The sequence below is a fragment of the Pongo abelii genome, chromosome 11 (genome assembly GCF_028885655.2).
Source record: "Pongo abelii isolate AG06213 chromosome 11, NHGRI_mPonAbe1-v2.0_pri, whole genome shotgun sequence".
NCBI classification, from domain to species: domain Eukaryota; kingdom Metazoa; phylum Chordata; class Mammalia; order Primates; family Hominidae; genus Pongo; species Pongo abelii.
Genome location: NC_071996.2, coordinates 122,737,543 through 122,756,108, shown reverse-complemented (window position 1 = coordinate 122,756,108; position 18,566 = coordinate 122,737,543). Strand labels below are relative to the sequence as shown.

The window sequence follows — 18,566 nt, the reverse complement described above, 5'->3', positions numbered from 1 at the left end:
CTTGGCCGGGGAGTGAGCACGCTGAGCCTGGGAGGATGCAGCACCCACTGTGGCCTGGGGGCTCCAAGGGGCTCCGGTTGCTTGTCTGCTTCCTGCTGAACAGCTGCCCCGGGGGGGCTGCAGCGACATTAGTGCCCATGGTCAGGAGGAAAGCTGGGGGGTGCGGGCAGGGCCAAGAAAGCGATCCCGAGAAGTGGGGGGTCTGCAGGAGGCCTCGAGGCTAGGAAACTTGGAAGTAAAAGAATGTGCTTAAGGACGTGAGAAGAGAAAAAGGTAGAGAGCGTCCCGCGGAAAGAGGCGTAGGCTTCGGATAGGCTGGGCATACGGAGTCTGGACTCAGGAGAAGTGGGTTCAGGGGAAAATTGGGGATTTGGGAAGAGGTCAGAAAGACAAATGAACAGAGAGAGGTAAAACTGGCCGATGTGGCCACAGGAGACGCAAGAAAGGCCAGAAAAGAGTTGACGAGGGCTGCGGGTTTCGGGGTCTTGGCTCCAGGAAGAAGGCTGGGCCGGGAGACAAGCCAGGGCTTCCTCGTGCTGTGATCTGGTTTCCAGTAAGGGGACCGCTAGGCTGAGGGAAAGCAGGATGGAGGGAGAATGGGACCATCCTTCTCCCCCTCCCCGGCACCAACCCGCGTAGACCCCGTGCTGACTCACGTGCCAGACTGCACAAACTCGAGAATTCCTGCGCAGAGCGCATGGAGAAGAGAGCGTAAACTCCTAGTCTGTCGCCCCCTCTCCCTGCCTGATTTTTTGGGTTTAGAGGCCAATGCAGCGGATTCGGGAACTGTGGGAGGAGGCCTGGTGGCAATGAAAGGATGAGGGCCATGGGGAAGGACCGCCAAGCCTTGCGGAGATGCCTCGCCCACATTCCGCCCAGCGCCACCGCCACGCTGGCCTCCCCACCTCTCAGCACCACGGACAGCGCCAGGCGCGCTCCGGGTCCAGGCCGAGCCGGAGCGGGTCACCACTCCTTCCCACCAGTCCTGGGAACGCTGCCTCAGAGAACCAGCTCCCCCTCCCGAAGCTCTTTCCCTTCTCCTCAGAGTGTTGGAGGAGACCTTCCTTAAGGAGGCTTTCTCATCCCCAAATGTCTCTACTTAAAACTTTCTTGTCACGCTTACCCCCAGGAAATTATTAGACATCCATTTGATTGGGTAGGAGAATTCCCTTTTCTAAAGACCTGTCCAGAATGGTTCATGGTAACTACACTACAGCAAAAAACAGACTGTCCTGCAGCCCTGTCTTACTGATCTGGAAGAAGGAAGGTGTGCATAGCATTAGGGGTTCTCTTCACCAACCCTGTCCTTCCCCTTATGCACAATCGGGCAAACTGTGGGTTTCAGGAAAAGGATCCAGACCCTCAAACCCTAAACAAACCAATACTTATCTAATGATTCCAGGCCTCCTCCCTAACACTTCCAGGCTCCAATGACTTCCCTAAGATGAAGCTCACCTGTTTCCCCATGCCCCACCTACCCACCTGATTACCATTTCCATGTGCTTAGCTTTCTGAGCCACTGCTCACCCGAACTTCTACAGGCTGTTTTTTGTCTGTAAATTTGGTTATCTGTAAGTTGGTACTAAGAGTGAATGAGGCCCAGGGGTTGAAGAATATGGCAAGTGGTGATGGAGGAAGGGAAAAATTAAAGAAGGAAGACTTGAAGTGGGCAAAGGGGCCTGGTAGGGGGAACAGAGGTCAGGGGTCCAGGAGCGACAGTACAAGGAAGGTGCTTCTCTTCAACTGGTATGTGGAAGGCTTCTGGCCAGGTTCCTTGCTGACACCACTATTTTGCCCTTAGATGGTCAGGACCAAGTAGGAGTGGGGCAGCTTTGGCCCCTCCAAGGATTTGCCACCCCAGTCTTCCAGCATTTACAGGTTGTGCTCCAGCAGATTATACCCCAAGGTAAGTAAAAGCTGGAGAACAGAGGTTGGGGCCTGGTTAGAGATGGGAAGGGGGGAAGAGGGTCTATCTGACCTGAGGATAGGCTTTCTGTCCCCCAAATGTCTCTACTTAAAACTTTCTTGTCACATTTACCCCCATGGGGATGAGACAGGAGTAGGAGTGGGATCTGGATGAGTGGACCATTTGCACTAGAACACCCTGGAAGAGCCCAGTAGAGGCTTCTAGGGGGAAAAAAAAAACAAAACACCTGAAAACAGCCAGCATCCAAATCCTTGAGACTAGTCTCCCCCCAACCCCGGCACTATATGAACTTTTCCAAAGCCAGGACTCTTCAAGTTCTCAGCCAGGAAAACACTCACACACTTCAGCCTCTGAGTAGGAAACTGTATGACGAACAGATGGGAGGAATGAAAGGGAGTGGAGAGTCCATTGGCAACATGTGGCTGACCCTGTTTTACAGCAGAGTTTCATGAATGCTGGGGAGGACAGAGTCAGGTAAGAAATCTTTCTTGAGTTCCTATTATTGCTACTAATGCCTAATACGTGCATAGTGCCTTAGGGCAGCAGTTCTCAAAGTGCACCCCTGGACTGGCAGCATCAGCCTCACCAGGGAACTTGTTAGAAATGGGAATTTTTGAACTCCACCACAGACCTACTGCATCAGAAGCCCTAAGGGTGGGAAACAGCAGTCCGTATTTTAACAGACCTCGCAGGAGATTCTGATGCACATGCTTAAGTTTGATAATCACTGCCTTAGCATTTTCTAAGCACTCTTTACATTCCTAACCTCATTTAATCCTCACAATAGCATCAAATGAACCAGCAAAGAGACTATCATCATAATCCTAATTTGAGTATTATATGCTAGGCACTATGCTAGCAACTTTAATACATCATCTTGTTTAATTCTCTCTGTAAAACGTAATCTAATATATACTTGAGGAAAAGGTTGCTCTGATCCCTGGAGTGGACACGAGTGTCCCAGGTGTCAACTCACCCCATCCTTTCATCCTGCAGGTCTGTTCTGGAAGGATGACATCACCCAGGACGCAATGATCCAAAAGATGGAGCACGCCAGCAGACTGCATCCCCAAGATCCATGCCTGAAGGATGGGAAGGCAGTTTTCCCCACTAAAACCACTGAGGTGAGGTTGAGGCCTGTGGTCATTCCAAGCATTCTGGCAGACAGACGGAACAGGGAAGGAACGTGTGCTAAAACTGCGGGTAGAAGTTGCCAGGAGCACTGTGAGGAGAATAATTCAGAGATCCTGTTTGGAATCAGCAGAGAAGAATTTCATGATCCATTAGTGATATCTGCAAAGGGAGGGGAGGTGGGTGTGGCAAGCCTAGGTCCAATTTGTCATTCCCTGTCTCTTCTAGCAAGAGGAGAAACTTCGACTCCTATTCCCCACAGTGAGACTCATGTATCTTCTCAAGAATTGTGAAACCCTGACTTTGTATCCAATTGCTTTTCCTGTGGGGCCCTCTCACCCTTTTCTGCCTCCTTCTTGACTCCTGGTTTCCCTCCTCACAGAGCCCCCTGGCCAAGGTGAACAGGGATCAGTGCTTTACCTCCAAAGTGGTTTCTAAGGTCCTGAAACAAGAGGTGGCCAACCCTGTCAAGGTGAGGGGCTCACTTTTTCTAGGGAGGTTGGACCTGTTTAAATGAGGGAGGCAGATAGGAAGAAAGGAATGGGCATTGGGGTGAGGGCAGATCGCTGCAGAAAAGATTTTTCCATTCCTAATCAAAGATACTTCTAATTTCCTGTATCTCTCAGACTACCTATAGGTGTTCATATAGGGGGCTGGACATGATGCAGGCGCTGGGAGCCTCTAAGGAAGAAATTATAAGATCATGCATAGGTATTGAGTTTAAAATAGGCATTGAAACTGCAGTTTTCAAAATTAAAGGTCCTCCTTTTTGCCATATATGCCCTTGTATATAGCACGTGATAGCAACACTCCCTTGATGAATGGGAGGTGCAGCTCAGAGACCCTCACATTCACCCTCCCCCTTGCTCCACCCTATGGCCTGGGCAAGTCACCCGGGCAAGGCTCTGAGACGTCTCCTTGGGAATCTTTGAACTCTTCAGAATCCAGAAGGGAAACCACCCATCTAGTACTCCCATCCATCTTTATAGATGAGAAATTGGGGCCCAGGCCATGGGACATACTCAAGGCAACACCATGGGTTTGTGGCAGAGCCAAGACTGGACCCAGGCCTCCTGATTTCCAGCTCTTTCCCCTGCATAGTCCCTGCCCTTCCTCTCAAGAACTGCAGTGGGATTTGGCCATTACAAACTCCTCCACACTGAAAAAAGTTTTTTTTTTTTTTTTTTTGGACTAAGACCTAAATTATAAGAAGGTGGCAACCAGAGGAAGATGTAAAGGAAGGGCATCTGAGGCGGACAGCATTGCCACTATGAATGTCCTGAGACACCCATACCACATCATGTTAAGGAATAGACAGAAAAGTCAGTGGCCAAAGATGAAGGTGGAGAATTAGGCCCAGGACTGACCACACAGGGGCTCACAGATCATAGCAAAAGGTTTGGACTTTATTCTAAGTGCAGTGAGAATTTAACTGGGAAATTTTAAGGAATGTCACAATGTGATATGATTTTAAAAGGCCACCTGGTGATGGTGGGGAATGAACTGTAAGGAGAGCAAGAGTGAAAACTGAGAGGTCTGAGAGGCTCATCCTGGTCCAGGGAGACCGAGGTGGCTTGGATTTGGGTGGTTGCAGTGAAGCAGGGCACCCCGGGCTGGCTGCACCCTCCATCTACAGGCAACCTGCACCACAGGGGGTTCCAGCTCCTCATGCTCTCCAAGGAAACAGATTCCTACTTCCATGTGGCAGCTGAGCTTCCTAAGCCTGGATTGGTTGCTGGGGCAACATAATCAGAGCTCAGTGACAGAAGTGACAGAGACCTACCTGTGGGGGACTGGTTGTCCTGGTGCTCCCAGGAATAATGCAAACAAGGAGCTGCCATTCTTCTCCAGACCTAAGCTTAAGGGCAAACCATGGAGAGACAGGGCTACATGTGAGACCCAAGGGGACAGGCTCTCAGTCGGTGAGCTGTCACCATGCTGAAGGGTTACTCAAATCAGGCTGTTACTACACTATTTGTGGAAGGAGGGCAGATGAGGGAGGAGCCACCGTCTCACATCCTGACTCTAGCTCCCTTGTTTCTTCTTGTTTTAGGGCTTCTCTGGGCCATTTCCTACCATGTGCCTCAACCTTGTGGCTGATTGAGACCTCATATGGAGCCTCCCTGCCCCAGCACCCTTCCCATTGCCCTTCAGAGGAGCAGTTCTTGGATGACCCAGATGTGAATCATTAAAGTAGACTCTCATGCAAACACTGTGAGTTTGTCTTGAGGCAAGATGGGTGGGGATTGAACTTGGCCAGAGCCTCCAAACGGAGGGAGGTGGGACCAAAACATGGGGTGGGGATGAGGGGAGCACAACTCTTGGCTGATGGAAGACTGGCTTCTGTCTTGTTTTCCTTCCACTGATAATTCCCGGAGTGGGGAAAGTGAGAGTGAGACCACAGCTGGAATGGTAGCCCCCCTAACCCAGCCACATCCCAGCCACACTGTGTGGTCTAGTTGCCCATCCTTTCACGTTATGGGGAGGTGGACTCCACATTCATTTCTTTTACCCCTCATGCCAGACAGGCCTGGCCCCTGCTGTTTTTTGAGGGTCCCCACCTCCAGCATTATAGCCCCTGCCAGGCTTTCCCACCCATCCTGTCTACAAGGACCAACAGATCAGTGCTGAGGTCAGAGTGTACACACATTGGACATTCTGATCATTCTTGCCAGTTTGCTCCTGGTAGCTTAAAATCTTAAAAGGGAGTTGGTAATCTCACCACCCATACTCAGCCAACAACCAAACACTAGAATGTCCTATTTTCAGAGCTTTATACATTTTGAAGCACTTTCACACACATTGGAGGCTCACAGGTGTAAGCAAATGGGCAGGTATCAAGACTGGGTTTCTTGGCTGTGCACAGTGGCTTACACCTGTAATCCCAGCACTTTGGGAGGCCAAGTCGGGTGGATCATTTGAGGTCAGGAGTTCGAGACCAGCCTGGCCAACATGGTGAGACCCTATCTCTACTAAAAATACAAAAATGAGGCTGGGCACAGTGGCTCATGCCTATAATCCCACACTTTGGGAGGCAAGGCAAGGGGATCACCTGAGCTCAGGATTTCAAGACCAGCCTGGCCAACATGGTAAAATCCCATCTCTACTAAAAATACAAAAATTAGCTGGGCATAGTGGTACACACCTGCTATCCCAGCTACTCGGGAGGCTGAGGCAGGAGAATCACTTGAACCCAGGAGGTGGAGGTTGCAGTGAGCTGAGATCACGCCCCTGTACTCCAGCCTGGGCAACAGAGCAAGATTCCATCATAAACAAACAAAAATTAGCCGGGCATGGTGGCGCACTACTCAGGAGGCTGAGGTAGGAGAATCGCTTGAACCTGGGAGGCAGAGTTGCAGTGAGCCAAGATCACACTACTGCACTGCAGCCTGGGCAACACAGTGAGACTCCATCTCAAAAAAACAAACCAAAACAACAACAACAACAACAAACTGGGTTTCTCTAAGGAATTGGAACTTGGCCACACCATATCTTCCCCATTTAAACAACCCAGAGAAACTACATGACTAGTTCTTAATGATCCAGATTCTCAGTCATGCTACTGTGGTTGCCCTTTCCCTTCTTGTTATGTTCAAGAATGTAGCTAAAGCCAAGGTTAGATCAGTCATACTCATCCGTACCTAGTTCTCATCAAATCAATTAACCACTGCCACTCATCCATCTTTTCTTAAGCCTTTCTTTCTCATTCGTTTTCAAATATGTATGTAATTATGTGCTTCACTATGCCTGGCCTTTATGCTGAATCACATATTTGGTTCCTGCCCTCAAAGACCTTTAAGAGTAGTCAGGGTGGGGTGTGGTGGCTCATTCCCATAATCCCAGCACTTCGGGAGGCTGAGGCAGGCAGATCACTTGAGCCCAATAGTTTGAGACCAGCCTGGACAACATGGCAAAACCCCACCTCCACAAAAATACAAAAATTAGCTGGGCATGGTGATGTGCACCTGTAGTTCCAGCTACCTGGGAGGCTGAGGTGGGAGAATCACTTGAGCCCAGGAGGTCGAGGCTGCAGTGAGCCATCACTGTGCTACTACACTCCAGTCTGGGTGACAGAGTGAGGCTGTTTAAAAAAAAAAAAAAAAGTCAAAGTAAGCCACATATAACATAGTGTCATTCAGTTATCTACAAGGAGTGAATGCAGTGGATGCCCCATCCCGTATCTCCTGGCCTGCATCTCCATTTGCCTGCAGCTGCAGGTGGACAGTTCTTGAACCTGTCAACCTTCCCACCTCATGCCCTGGGATTCTGCTTCTCATCCTGCAGGCTTTCTGGAATGCCAAGGGACTGCCCACCTGTGCCCCAGGCAGCCCTGAAGCACCTGGGATGTAATGCCCCTAGAGGCAACTCTCCATCAGTTAAGGGCCAAATTTAGTGCAAAAATATCCCAGATTCCACCAGCCCTTAGTGAGGAATGTTCAGTATGATTCTTCAGAGGGTGCTTAGTGAGATTCAGCCTAGTCGCCCACAGTGGTAACCTGTTCAGCAACACACTTATTATTGGCTTTTCTTCCTTCTTTGGCTTACTTTCCCTGTCCTTCATCTGTGATTTCTGGAATCATCTCCCACAGGAACTACCTGCACCCAAATTATTTATTTATTCATTTATTTATTTTTGAGACCCAGATCTCGCTCTGTCACCCAGGCTGGAGTAGAGTAGTGCAATCATAGCTCGCAGTAGCCTCAGTCTCTTGGGATTCTTCCACCTCACTTGAGCCCGAGAGACTGAGGCTGCCGTGAAAAATTGGAAGAATCCGATTCCTCCACCTCACTTGAGCCTGAGTAGCTGGTACTACAGCTGCTCACCACTGCACCTGGCTAATTTTTTTTTTTGGTTTTTAGTACAGACAAGGTCTCACTATGTTCCCCAGGCTGGTCCCACTCTTGAGCTCAAGCAATCTTCCTGCCTTGGCTTCCCAAAGTGCTGGGATTACCAGCATGAGTCACCATGCCCAGCCCAAGTTCCTCTCTCAGTCTGCTCTTGGGTCCACCCAGACCAAGCCTACTATGTGCCAGACACTCTTCTAGGCCCTGGGGATACAGTTGTGAACAAGTCAGAGTATCCACTGCCATGGATTTTGTTATAAATCATTGACTAACTGCCTGGGTATACAGCAGAATCCAAACAATTTATCTGGCCCATAGAGCATTCAAGTTCTTGTCTCACCAACCTCTTCAACACTGCGGTGTTTCCTCCATCCTGCTGTCCTATGTGAACCAGCAATTCAGCCCCATTTGCATTTCCCCAAACATACCCAGCTGTTTTATGCTCCTGGGCCCTTGTATCAGCAGTTCCCTCTGAATATAAGTGCCCCATCCCCCGCACACCTTGTCAATCTTACCTGAAAAAATCTAAATTCTCCTCTGTGGTCCATTTCCTGACCCTTGTAACATCACCCCCATGCCCAGAGCAAAGGTGCAGAGGTTAGAAAAATAAAACCTATAGGAGACATTAAATACTCTGATAATTTTGGGACATGGTGAATGGGTAGGAAAGATGGGAGTTTTTAGAAAGGAAGGCAGGTTGTTCCTATTGCAGAGGACCAGGTTATCTGATTTGGGTAGTATCTGATAGGTAATGAGGAGACACTAAATGTTTTTGAGCAAGAGAACACAATGAAAGTTGTGCTTAAGCACAGCCTCACATTTCTGTTTAAGGATGGATTAGAGAGCAGGAGAAAGTGGAAACATTTTAGAAAGACTGTTGCAATGGTGGGGGTGTCCCATACAGGACCTGAATGGGAGTGAAAGAGGACATGTATGAGAGATATTTGAAGGATGAGTTAATAAGCCTTGGCAACTGTTATGGGTTGAATTCTGTCCCCCCACCAAAAAAAAAAAAAATCATATGTTGAAGTCCTAATCCCCAGTACTTCCAAATGTGATGTTATTTGGAAATAGGGTTGTTGCGGATGTAGTTAGTCAAGATGAGGTCATTAGGACGGACTCTTAATTCAATACCAATCATCGTATCCTTATAAAAAGGGGAAATACAGGGGCCAGTGCTTGTAGTCCCAGCTACTCAGGAGGCTGAGGCGAGATAATCGCTTGAGCACACGAGTTTGAGACCACCCTAGGCAGCAGAGGGAGACCCAAACTCAAAAAAAAGTAGGGGCAGGATTTGAAGACAGCCATAGCTAGAACAAAGATGATGTGAAAAGATAAAGGGAGATGGAAGCCATGTACAAGGCAAGGAGAGAGTTCTGAAACAGATTCTCCCTCACAGCTCTCAGAGGGTATCAACCCTGCCAACATCTTGGTTTCATATTTCTAGCCTCCAGAGCTGTGAGACCATAAATTTCTGTTGTTTAAGCCACCCAGTCTATGGTATTTTGTTACAGCAGCCCTAGCAAACTAGTACAGATGACTGGGCTTTGTTGAGAGAGGGGGCTTACCTGAATTTAGAGATTTTGTGACTGAGGGAATAAAAGTGCCATTCACAGAATAGGAATATCTGGAGAATTAGTTGGAGAAGGAAAATTGATTTACTCTTAAGAGTTAAAGCTGGGAGCTCATTTAAGGACATCACCACAGCTGTGTCCTCCTGTCTCTTTCCTACTTCATTACCTTTTCTTTGGATGTCTCATCATTTTTGTCAACACATGCTGTAATATCTTCTGTATTTATTTTTTCCCGAATTTCTGCTTCTGGTAATGATGCACTAGGTCATTACCTCAAGCCTTTTGGATGTCTGATCATTTTCATCAACACATGTTATACCTCCTATATTTATTTTTTCCTCAATTTCTGCTTCTGGTAATAATGCACTAGGTCATTACCTCAAGCTCATACTCCTCAGGCCCCTGCTGAAGACAACTTGTCTTAGACTGATTCCTCCCAAAGTCAAACTGCGAAATAAGGGCTTGTATAGAGGTTGTTTAGTTTGGGAAGATATCACAAGATCAAGAGACGGAGAATGAAGAGTGAAAACAGGAGGGCTTGGAAAGCTAATTTAAGGGTGCAAGAATGAGTTGTAGGCCACTGGCAATCAGTTCTTCTGGGGACTCTTTAAGCATCAGGTACAAGATAAACCCTACAATTGTCCTTCAGGAAGAAAAGTATTTATCTTCTAGTTTCCATCCGCCATTGGATCAAGAGTTGACCTATGGGATGTTAATTTCCTCATACTTCCAGGTTTTTCATGGATGAGAATGACTGAACAGATTCCCAGGAGTGCCTAATGCTGTCTGTCATAGCAGAGCAGACTCAAACAAACAAAAAAAAGAGATATTTAGTGCAGGTGAGGCAGGTGGTATCAGATGATATCTGCATGCTGCTGCTGGCTGCAGCAATGGCTGGAATTAAAAGATAACTCAGGCCAGGAAAGGTGGCTTACACCTGTAATCCCAGCAATTTGGGAGCCCGAGGCAGGCAGATTGCTTGAGCTCAGGAGTTTGAGACCAGCCTAGGAAACACAGCAAAATCACATTTCAAAAAAATATGTAAAAATTATCTGGGCGTGGCGGTGCGTGCCTGTAGTCCTAGCTACTGGGGAGGTTGAAGTAAGAATTACCTGAGCCCAGGAGTTCAAGGCTGCAGTGAGCTGAAATTACAGCACTGCACTCCAGCCTGGGCAACAGGGTGAAATCCTGCCTCAAAAAAAAAAGTGGGTGAAAAATTACCAAAATCTTTTTTAAACCATCAAGGAGCGAGCAAGAGAGTGAGGAGAAACTGACACAGAAAAAGATCCAAGAAAGGAACAGAATCCAGAGATAGTAGACCCAACGTTCAGGGTTGCAATGGAGAAATTTTCCATTCTTAGGAGGTAGATGACCAGCCCGAGCAATGCAGTGAGACCTCATCTTTACAAAAAATAAAATTAGTGGGGCAGGGCAGCACACACTGGTAGTCTTAGCTACTTGAGAGGCTGAGGCAGGAACACTGATTGAGCCTGGTAGGTCGAGCCTGCAGTAAGCCAAGGTTGCACCACTGCACTCCAGCCTGGGTGACAGAGCGAGACCCTCTCTCTTGCGGGCGGAAAAAAAAAAAAAAAAAGCTGAGAAAAAACTGATTTAGACAGCCTATGGAGCTAGAGGAGTAGATGTTAGAATCCAGGGCTTGTGAAAGGAAGAATTCTAGTAAACTTCTCCGTGTTTTGGCCTGGGAACAAGAAACAAACTCCAAGCATAAAGATAAAGTAAAATTAGCTGGGCATGGTGGTGCATGCCTGTAATCCCAGCTACTCTGGGACGCTGAGGCAGAAGAATCACTTGAACCCAGGAGGCGGAGGTTGCAGTAAGCTGAGATTGTGCCATTGCACTCTAGCCTGGGCAACAAGAGTGAAAGTCTGTCTCAAAAATAAATAAATAAATAAATAAATAAATAAAGTAGTAACCCTTGCTCAGTCTGCAGTATGGCTCTGAAATTGGATTAAGGTTATATTAGATTGCTAGTGCTTTCAGGCACCTGCAGACATAAATGAAAATCCATCAAAACTTTAAATTATTTCTACAGATAATTTTCCAAATACTATGCTCTGCAAATCGATAACAAAAACAGACTCACAGTGATTTCAATGAAAAACATTCATTCCAACATAAAACATCTGTGCTTGCTATGTTCAAACCTACAAAGACCAAACTATAATTTTTGACAGGAAACCAGAAACCACAGAGAGTGATATAAAAGTTTTTTTTTTTTTTTTTGAGATGGAGTCTAGCTCTGTTGCCCAGGCTGGAGTGCAGTGTCCAGGCATGGTGGCGTATGCCTGTAATCCCAACACTCTGGAAGGCCGAGGTGGGTGGACCACCTGAGGTCAGGAGTTCGAGACCAGCCTGGCCAACATGGTGAAACTCCATCTCTATTAAAAAACACAAACATTAGGCCGGGCATGGTGGCTCATGCCTATAATCCCAGCACTTTGGGAGGCCAAGGCGTGTGGATCACCTGAGGTCAGGAGTTCAAGACCAGCCTGACCAACATGGAGAAACCCTGTCTCTACTAAAAATACAAAATTATCCAGGTGTGGTGGCGCAAGCCTGTAATCCCAGCTACTCGGGAAGCTGAGGCAGGAGAATCACTTGATCCCAGGAGGCAGAGGTTGTGGTGAGCCGAGATTGCGACATCGTACTCCATCCAGCCTGGGCAACAAGAATGAAACTCCATCTCAAAAACAAAAACAAAAACAAATACAAGAACAAAAATTAGCTGGGTGTGGTGGCTCATACCTGTAGTCCCAGCTACTCAAGAGGCTAAGGCACGAGAATCACTTGAACCCGGGAAGGGGAGGTTTCAGTGAGCCGAGATTGCACCACTGCAATCCAGCCTGGGCGACAGAGTGAGACTTGGTCTCAAAAAAAAAAAAAAAAAAGTTTTTTAAAAGAACTAAATATGCCAAAATACATGTGGCAAAAACTGATCGGACTTAAAGGAGAAATAGAAAAATTCACTTTTATGGTTGGAGATGTCAACAGCATTCTATCAGTAATTAATAGATGAAGCAAGCAGAAAATCTATAAGGCTATAAATGATCTGAACAGAACTGTGAATCAACTTGACCTAATTGACATGTAGAATACACCATCCTAAAACTGCAAAATAACATTATTTTTCTTCTAGAGACAGGGTCTCACTATGTCACCCAGGCTGGGGTCCAGTTGTGTGATCATAGCTCACTACAGCCTTGAACTCCTGGGCTCAAAAGATCCTCCTGCCACAGCCTCCTGAGCAACTAGGACTATAGTGTGTGCCACCACGCCTGGATAATTTTTAAATTTTTTTGGTAAAGATGGGGTCTAGCTATGTTGCCCAGGCTGGTCTTGAACTCCTGGCCTCAAGTGGTCCTTCTGCCTCAGTCTTCCAAATTGCTGAGATTATAAGCATGAACCATTGCTTCCAGCCAAAATATAGTCTTCTCAAGCTCATAAATTTTCACCAAGACAGACCACCATAAAAAACACACCTTTACAAATTTACTTATTCATTTTTATTTTTTATATATATATTTTTGAGATGGAATCTCACTCTGTTGCCCAGGCTGGAGTGCAGCGGCACGATCTCGGCTCACTGCAAGCTCTGCCTCCTGGGCTCACACCATTCTCCTGCCTCAGCCTCCTGAGTAGCTGGGACTACAGGCACCTGCCATCACGCTCGGCTAATTTTTTGTATTTTTTAGAAGACACAGGGTTTCACCGTGTTAGCCAAGATGGTCTCGATCGCCTGACCTCGTGATCCACCTGCCTCGGCCACCCAAAGTGCTGGGATTACAGGCGTCAGCCACCGCGCCCGGCCATTACAAATTTAAAAGAATAGAAATTATACAAAATATGTTCTCCAACCACAATGGAATTAAAGTAGAAGTCAATAACAAAAAGACAGCTCAAATATCTGAAATCCTCAAATATCTGAAAAACAGCACCCTTCTAAATAACCCATGGGTCAAAGAAGTTTCAAGAGATATTTCATTTCATTTTATTTTTATTTTTCTCTTTTTGAGACAGTCTTGTTCAGCCACCCAGGCTGGAGTACAGTAGCACAATCTCGGCTCACTGCAACCTCCACCTCACCTCCCAACTTCAAGCGACTCTTGTGCCTCAGCCACCTGAGTAGCTGGGATTACAGGCATGTGCCACCACGCCCGATTAATTTTTATGTTTTTAGTAGAGATGGGGTTTTGCCATGTTGGCCAGGCTGGTCTCAAACTCCTGACCTCAAGCAATCTGCCAGCCTCGGCCTCCTAAAGTGCTTGGATTACAGGTGTGAGCCACTGTGCCCCACCCCAAGAGAAATTTTTAAATTAGACAAAAATGAAAATACAAATTATCACAATTTGTGGGATGCAGTAAAAGCACTGCTTAATGGGAAATGTATAGTGATGAATGCATATATTAGAAAATCGGAATGATCTAAAATCAATGACATGGTGGCCCGGTGCAGTGGCTTATACCTGTAATACCAACACTTTGGGAGGCTTAAGTGGGAGGATCACTTGAGGCCAGGAGTTCAAGATCAGCTTTGTCAACATAGTAACAACTAGTTTCTAAAAAAAAAAAAAAAAGAAAGAAAGAAAATAAGAAAATAGCGGGGCTTAGTGGCACACACCTGTAGTCCCAGCTATGCAGAAGGATTGCTTTATTGAGGCCAGGAGTTTGAAGCTGAAGTGAGCCATAATCACATCACTGTGCTCCATTGTCAGCAACAGAGAAAGGCCCTGTCCCAAAAAAAATACAGGCGTTGGCCAGGTGCAGTGGCTCATGCCTGCAACCCCAGCACTTTCGGAAGCTGAGGTGGGCAGATCACTTGAGGTCAGGAGTTCAAAACTAGCCTGGCCAACATGGTGAAACCCCATCTCTACTAAAAATACAAAAAAATTAGCTGGGCGTGGTGGTGTGGGCCTTAAATCCCAGCTACTCCGGGAAGCTGAGGCAGGAGAGCTGCTTGAACCGGGAGGCGGAGGTTGCAGTGAGCCAAGATTGTACCACTGCTCTCCAGCTTGGGCTGGAGAGTAAGACTCCGTCTCAAAATAATAATAATAATAATGATAGTAGTAATAATAAAATATGGGCATGGTGGTTCATGCCTGTAATCCCAGCACTTTGGGAAGCCGAGATGAGATGGAAGGATCACTTGAGACCAGGAATTCAAGACCAGCCTCATTAACATAGTGATACCTCATCTCTTAAAAAAAAAAAAAAATTATTATTATCATTAATTATTAAATAAAATCAATAAACTAAGTTTACATTTTAGGAAACTAAAGAAACAAGAACAATTTAAGCCTAAAGCAAGTGGAGGAAAATGAATAATAAAAATCAGGGTAGAAACCAATAAAATTTACAACAGGGAAATAATAGAAAAAAAAAATCAATGAAACTCAAAAGCTGGTTCTTTGAAAAAAACAAATGAGAATCAAATAGAAATTCTAAAACTTAAAAATACAAGAACCGCCTGTAATTCCAGCACTTTGAGAGGCCATGGTGGGCGGATCACGAGGTCAGGAGATTGAGACTATCCTAACACGGTGAAACCCTGTGTCTACTAAAAACACAAAAAATTAGCAGGGTGTGGTGGTGGGCACCTGTAGTCCCAGCTACTCGGAAGGCTGAGGCAGGAGAATGGCGTGAACCCAGGAGGTGGAGCTTGCAGTGAGCTGAGATCATGCCACTGCACTCCAGCCTGGGCAACAGAGTGAGACTCCATTTCAAAAAAAAAAAAAATACAAGAACTAAAATGTGTAATTCATTAATGGGCTTAACTACTGAAAGAGAATTGGTACCAGAAGATAGGTAACATTTCAACTGCTGAGTATATTCCTAATGGAAATGAGCACTATTTTCACACTCACACACAATACACACTAAACAATATGCAAAAATGTTCTTAGTAATCTTATACAATAATCTCCAAACCGGAAATCACCCCAAAGTCCATCCATCAGTGGGTAAACGGTGGTATATTCATATAAGGAAATATTAAACTATACACCGACACAGCAACATAGATAAATGTCATAGACATAACGTGGAGTGAAAAAAATCAGACACAAAAGAGTACACACTTTTTAAACCAAGTTCAAAAAGTAGCAAAGTTAATCTGATTGACATCAGCATAGTGCTATGTAGGGGTATACTGACTGGTTAGGAGCATGAGGGATACTTCTGGGATGCTGGAAATGTCCTACATATTGATCTAGGTGGTGGTTACAGGGTTTTATATATATGCTATGTGTATATAATTACAGAGCTGTAAACATAAGTTTGTATACTGAATGTAAATTGGACTTCAATAATAAATCATATCTACCTGCCTTAAGAAAGCAAAATAATATTAATAACAGAACCTTTCAAAATAAAAATGTGAAAGATGAATAAAAGACGTTTTTGAAAAGATGGATGATTTGCTTTACCTGATATCAAGACTTAATATGAAGCCACAGTATTTAAGAAAGTGTGCTATTAATGCAAAGATAGGCAGATCTAGAAGACAAAATAAACCAGCTTGGGCAACATGGTGAAACTCCATCTCTACAGAAAGTACAAAAATTAGCTGGGCATGGTGGTGCACACCTGTAGTCCCAGCTACTCGGGAGGCTGAGGTGAAAGGATCAGTTGGGCCCAAATGGTGGAGGCTGCAGTGAGCCATTACCATGCTACTGCACTCCAGCCTGGACAACAAAGCAAGACCCTGTCTCAAAAACAAAACAAAAATGAAGAGCTCAGAAATAGACCCACAATGATGTGGACACTTGATTTATATTAAAGATAGCACTACAGAGAGGAGAGGGTAATATTCTCAATAAAGAGTACAGAAACAATTAGGTATCTTTGTAGAAGAAAAACTCACCTTTACCCGTAGCTTACAGCATACACAAAAATGGAATCCTAGTGGATTATAGGCCAAAGATTCGATAATGAAGAATTTATAGAAGATAGTATAAGAATATCCTCACGACCTCAGAATTAAAGGTCATGAAGTTTTCCTAAAGAGGGAACAAAGGTGCTAGAAAATTAAGGAAAAGATAGTACATTTGACCCATTAAATTAAGAATACCTGATCATCAAAAGATACCATTAAGAGAGTGAAAAAGGAAACCAGATTGGAGAATATATTTCCTACTTATATGCCTACAAAAAGCTGGTATCCAGAATATATAAACAATCCTGCAAATCAGTAAGACAAATATTTTTTAAACCCAATAAAAAATTGGCAAGACACTTGAACAGGTACTTTAAAACATGATCTTCAAATAATCTATAAACTCATAAAAGGTATTCAACATCGGCGGCGCACTGTGGCTCATGCCTGCAATCCCAGCACTTTGGGAGGCCGAGACGGGTGGATCACCTGAGGTCAGAAGCTCGACACCAGTCTGGCCAACATAGTGAAACCTCGTCTCTACTAAAAATACAAAAAATTAGCCGAGAGTGGTGGTGCGCGCCTGTAATCCCAGCTGGTTGGGAGGCTGAGGCAGGAGAATCGCGTGAACCCAGGAGACGGAGATTGCTGTGAGACGAGATCGCGCCATTGCACTCCAGCCTGGGTAACAGTGCGAGGATCCATCTCAGGAAAAAAAAAAAAAAAAAAAAGCATTCAACATCATGAGTCATTAAACAAATGCAAATTTAAATCACAAAATAACATTTCATTCAAACAGGATTGGTACATTTTTTAGAAACTTACAATACCAGGTCTGGCAACAATATGGACTAACTAAATCTCCATACTGTTGGCCTGAGTATAAATTGGTAAATTTTATTTTTTTATTTTACTTTATTTTATTTTGACAGAGTCTCATTCTGCCGCCCAGGCTGGACTGCAGTGGCGCAATCTTGGCTCACCTCAAGTCTGCCGCCCGGGTTCAAGTGATTCTCCTGCCTTGGCCTCCTGAGTAGCTAGGATTACAGGTGCACGCCACTACGACTGGCTAATTTTTGTATTTTTAGTAGAAACCGGGTTTCGCCATGTTAGCTAGGTCAGCCAATTGGTAAAATTTAGAAAACAGTTTTATATTAGCCATTAAAGTTAAACATATACTTACTATGCCCATCAATTTTAACTCCCAGGTACACCGTGGTTCTTAAATTTCAGCATGCATTAGAATCACCTGTAGGGATTGTTAAAGTCAGAGAGTCACATTCACAGTTGTTGCTTCAGTAGTTCCAGAATCCAACAATTTGCATTTCTAAGAAATTTTCAGATACTGATACTGCTGGTCCAGAAACCACAGGTCGAGAACTACTAGCTTAGAGAAATGCACACATATGTACACAGGAGACGTGTGTACAGGAATATTCATAATAGCAGCCGGGCACGGTGGCTGACGCCTGTCATCCCAGCACTTTGGGAGGCCAAGGCAGGAGGATCACGAGGTCAGAAGTTAGAGACCAACCTGACCAACATTGTGAAACCCCATCTCTACTAAAAATACAAGAATTAGCCAGGCGTGGTGGCATAAACCTGTAATCGCAGCTACTCGGGAGGCTGATACAGGATAATCACTTAAACCCGAGAGGCACAGGTTGCAGCGAGCAAAGATTGTGCCACTGCACTCCAGCCTGGGTGACAGAGTGAGACTCCATCTCAAAAAAAAAAAAAAAAATTTGTAATAGTGTGTCCAGAATTGGTGGGTTCTCGGTCTGACTGACTTCAACAATGAAGCTGCGGACCCCCGCAGTGAGTGTTACAGTTCTTAAAGGCGGCATGTCTGGAATTTGTTTCTTCTGATGTTCAGATGTGTTCGGAGTTTCTTCTTTCCGGTAGGTTCGTGGTCTCACTGGCTCAGGAGTGAAGCTGCAGACTTTCGCGGTGAGTGTTACAGCTCTGAAGGCGGCGCATCTAGAGTTGTTCGTTTCTCCCGGTGGGTTTGTGGTCTCGCTGACTTCAGGAACGAAGCTGCAGACCTTCACGATGAGTGTTACAGCTCATAAAACCAATATGGACCCAACAAATCAACAGTAGCAACTTACATGCAAACAGCCAAAAAAAAAAAAAAAAAACAAAACAAAAACAAAACACCCTCCACAACACGGGAACTGACCCGAGTGGGGTCGCC

At 45.5% G+C, this 18,566-nt stretch overlaps 1 protein-coding gene and 1 long non-coding RNA gene across 2 annotated transcripts in view; one reads left to right on the top strand and one right to left on the bottom strand.

Moving 5' to 3' along the window:
- LOC129057889 (uncharacterized) overlaps positions 1–18,566 on the bottom strand; it is a 35,672-nt gene extending 17,106 nt beyond the window's left edge. Inside the window, exon 1 of the long non-coding RNA XR_008522666.1 lies at positions 17,553–18,566. This is a non-coding gene — a long non-coding RNA (uncharacterized LOC129057889). The remainder of the gene's footprint in view (positions 1–17,552) is intronic.
- RESP18 (regulated endocrine specific protein 18) lies at positions 36–5,257 on the top strand. Its single transcript, XM_054549053.1, is given in 6 exon segments — positions 36–110; positions 113–140; positions 1,802–1,906; positions 2,924–3,051; positions 3,441–3,530; positions 5,112–5,257. Coding segments are annotated over 6 exon segments (477 nt in total). The 3' UTR covers positions 5,163–5,257.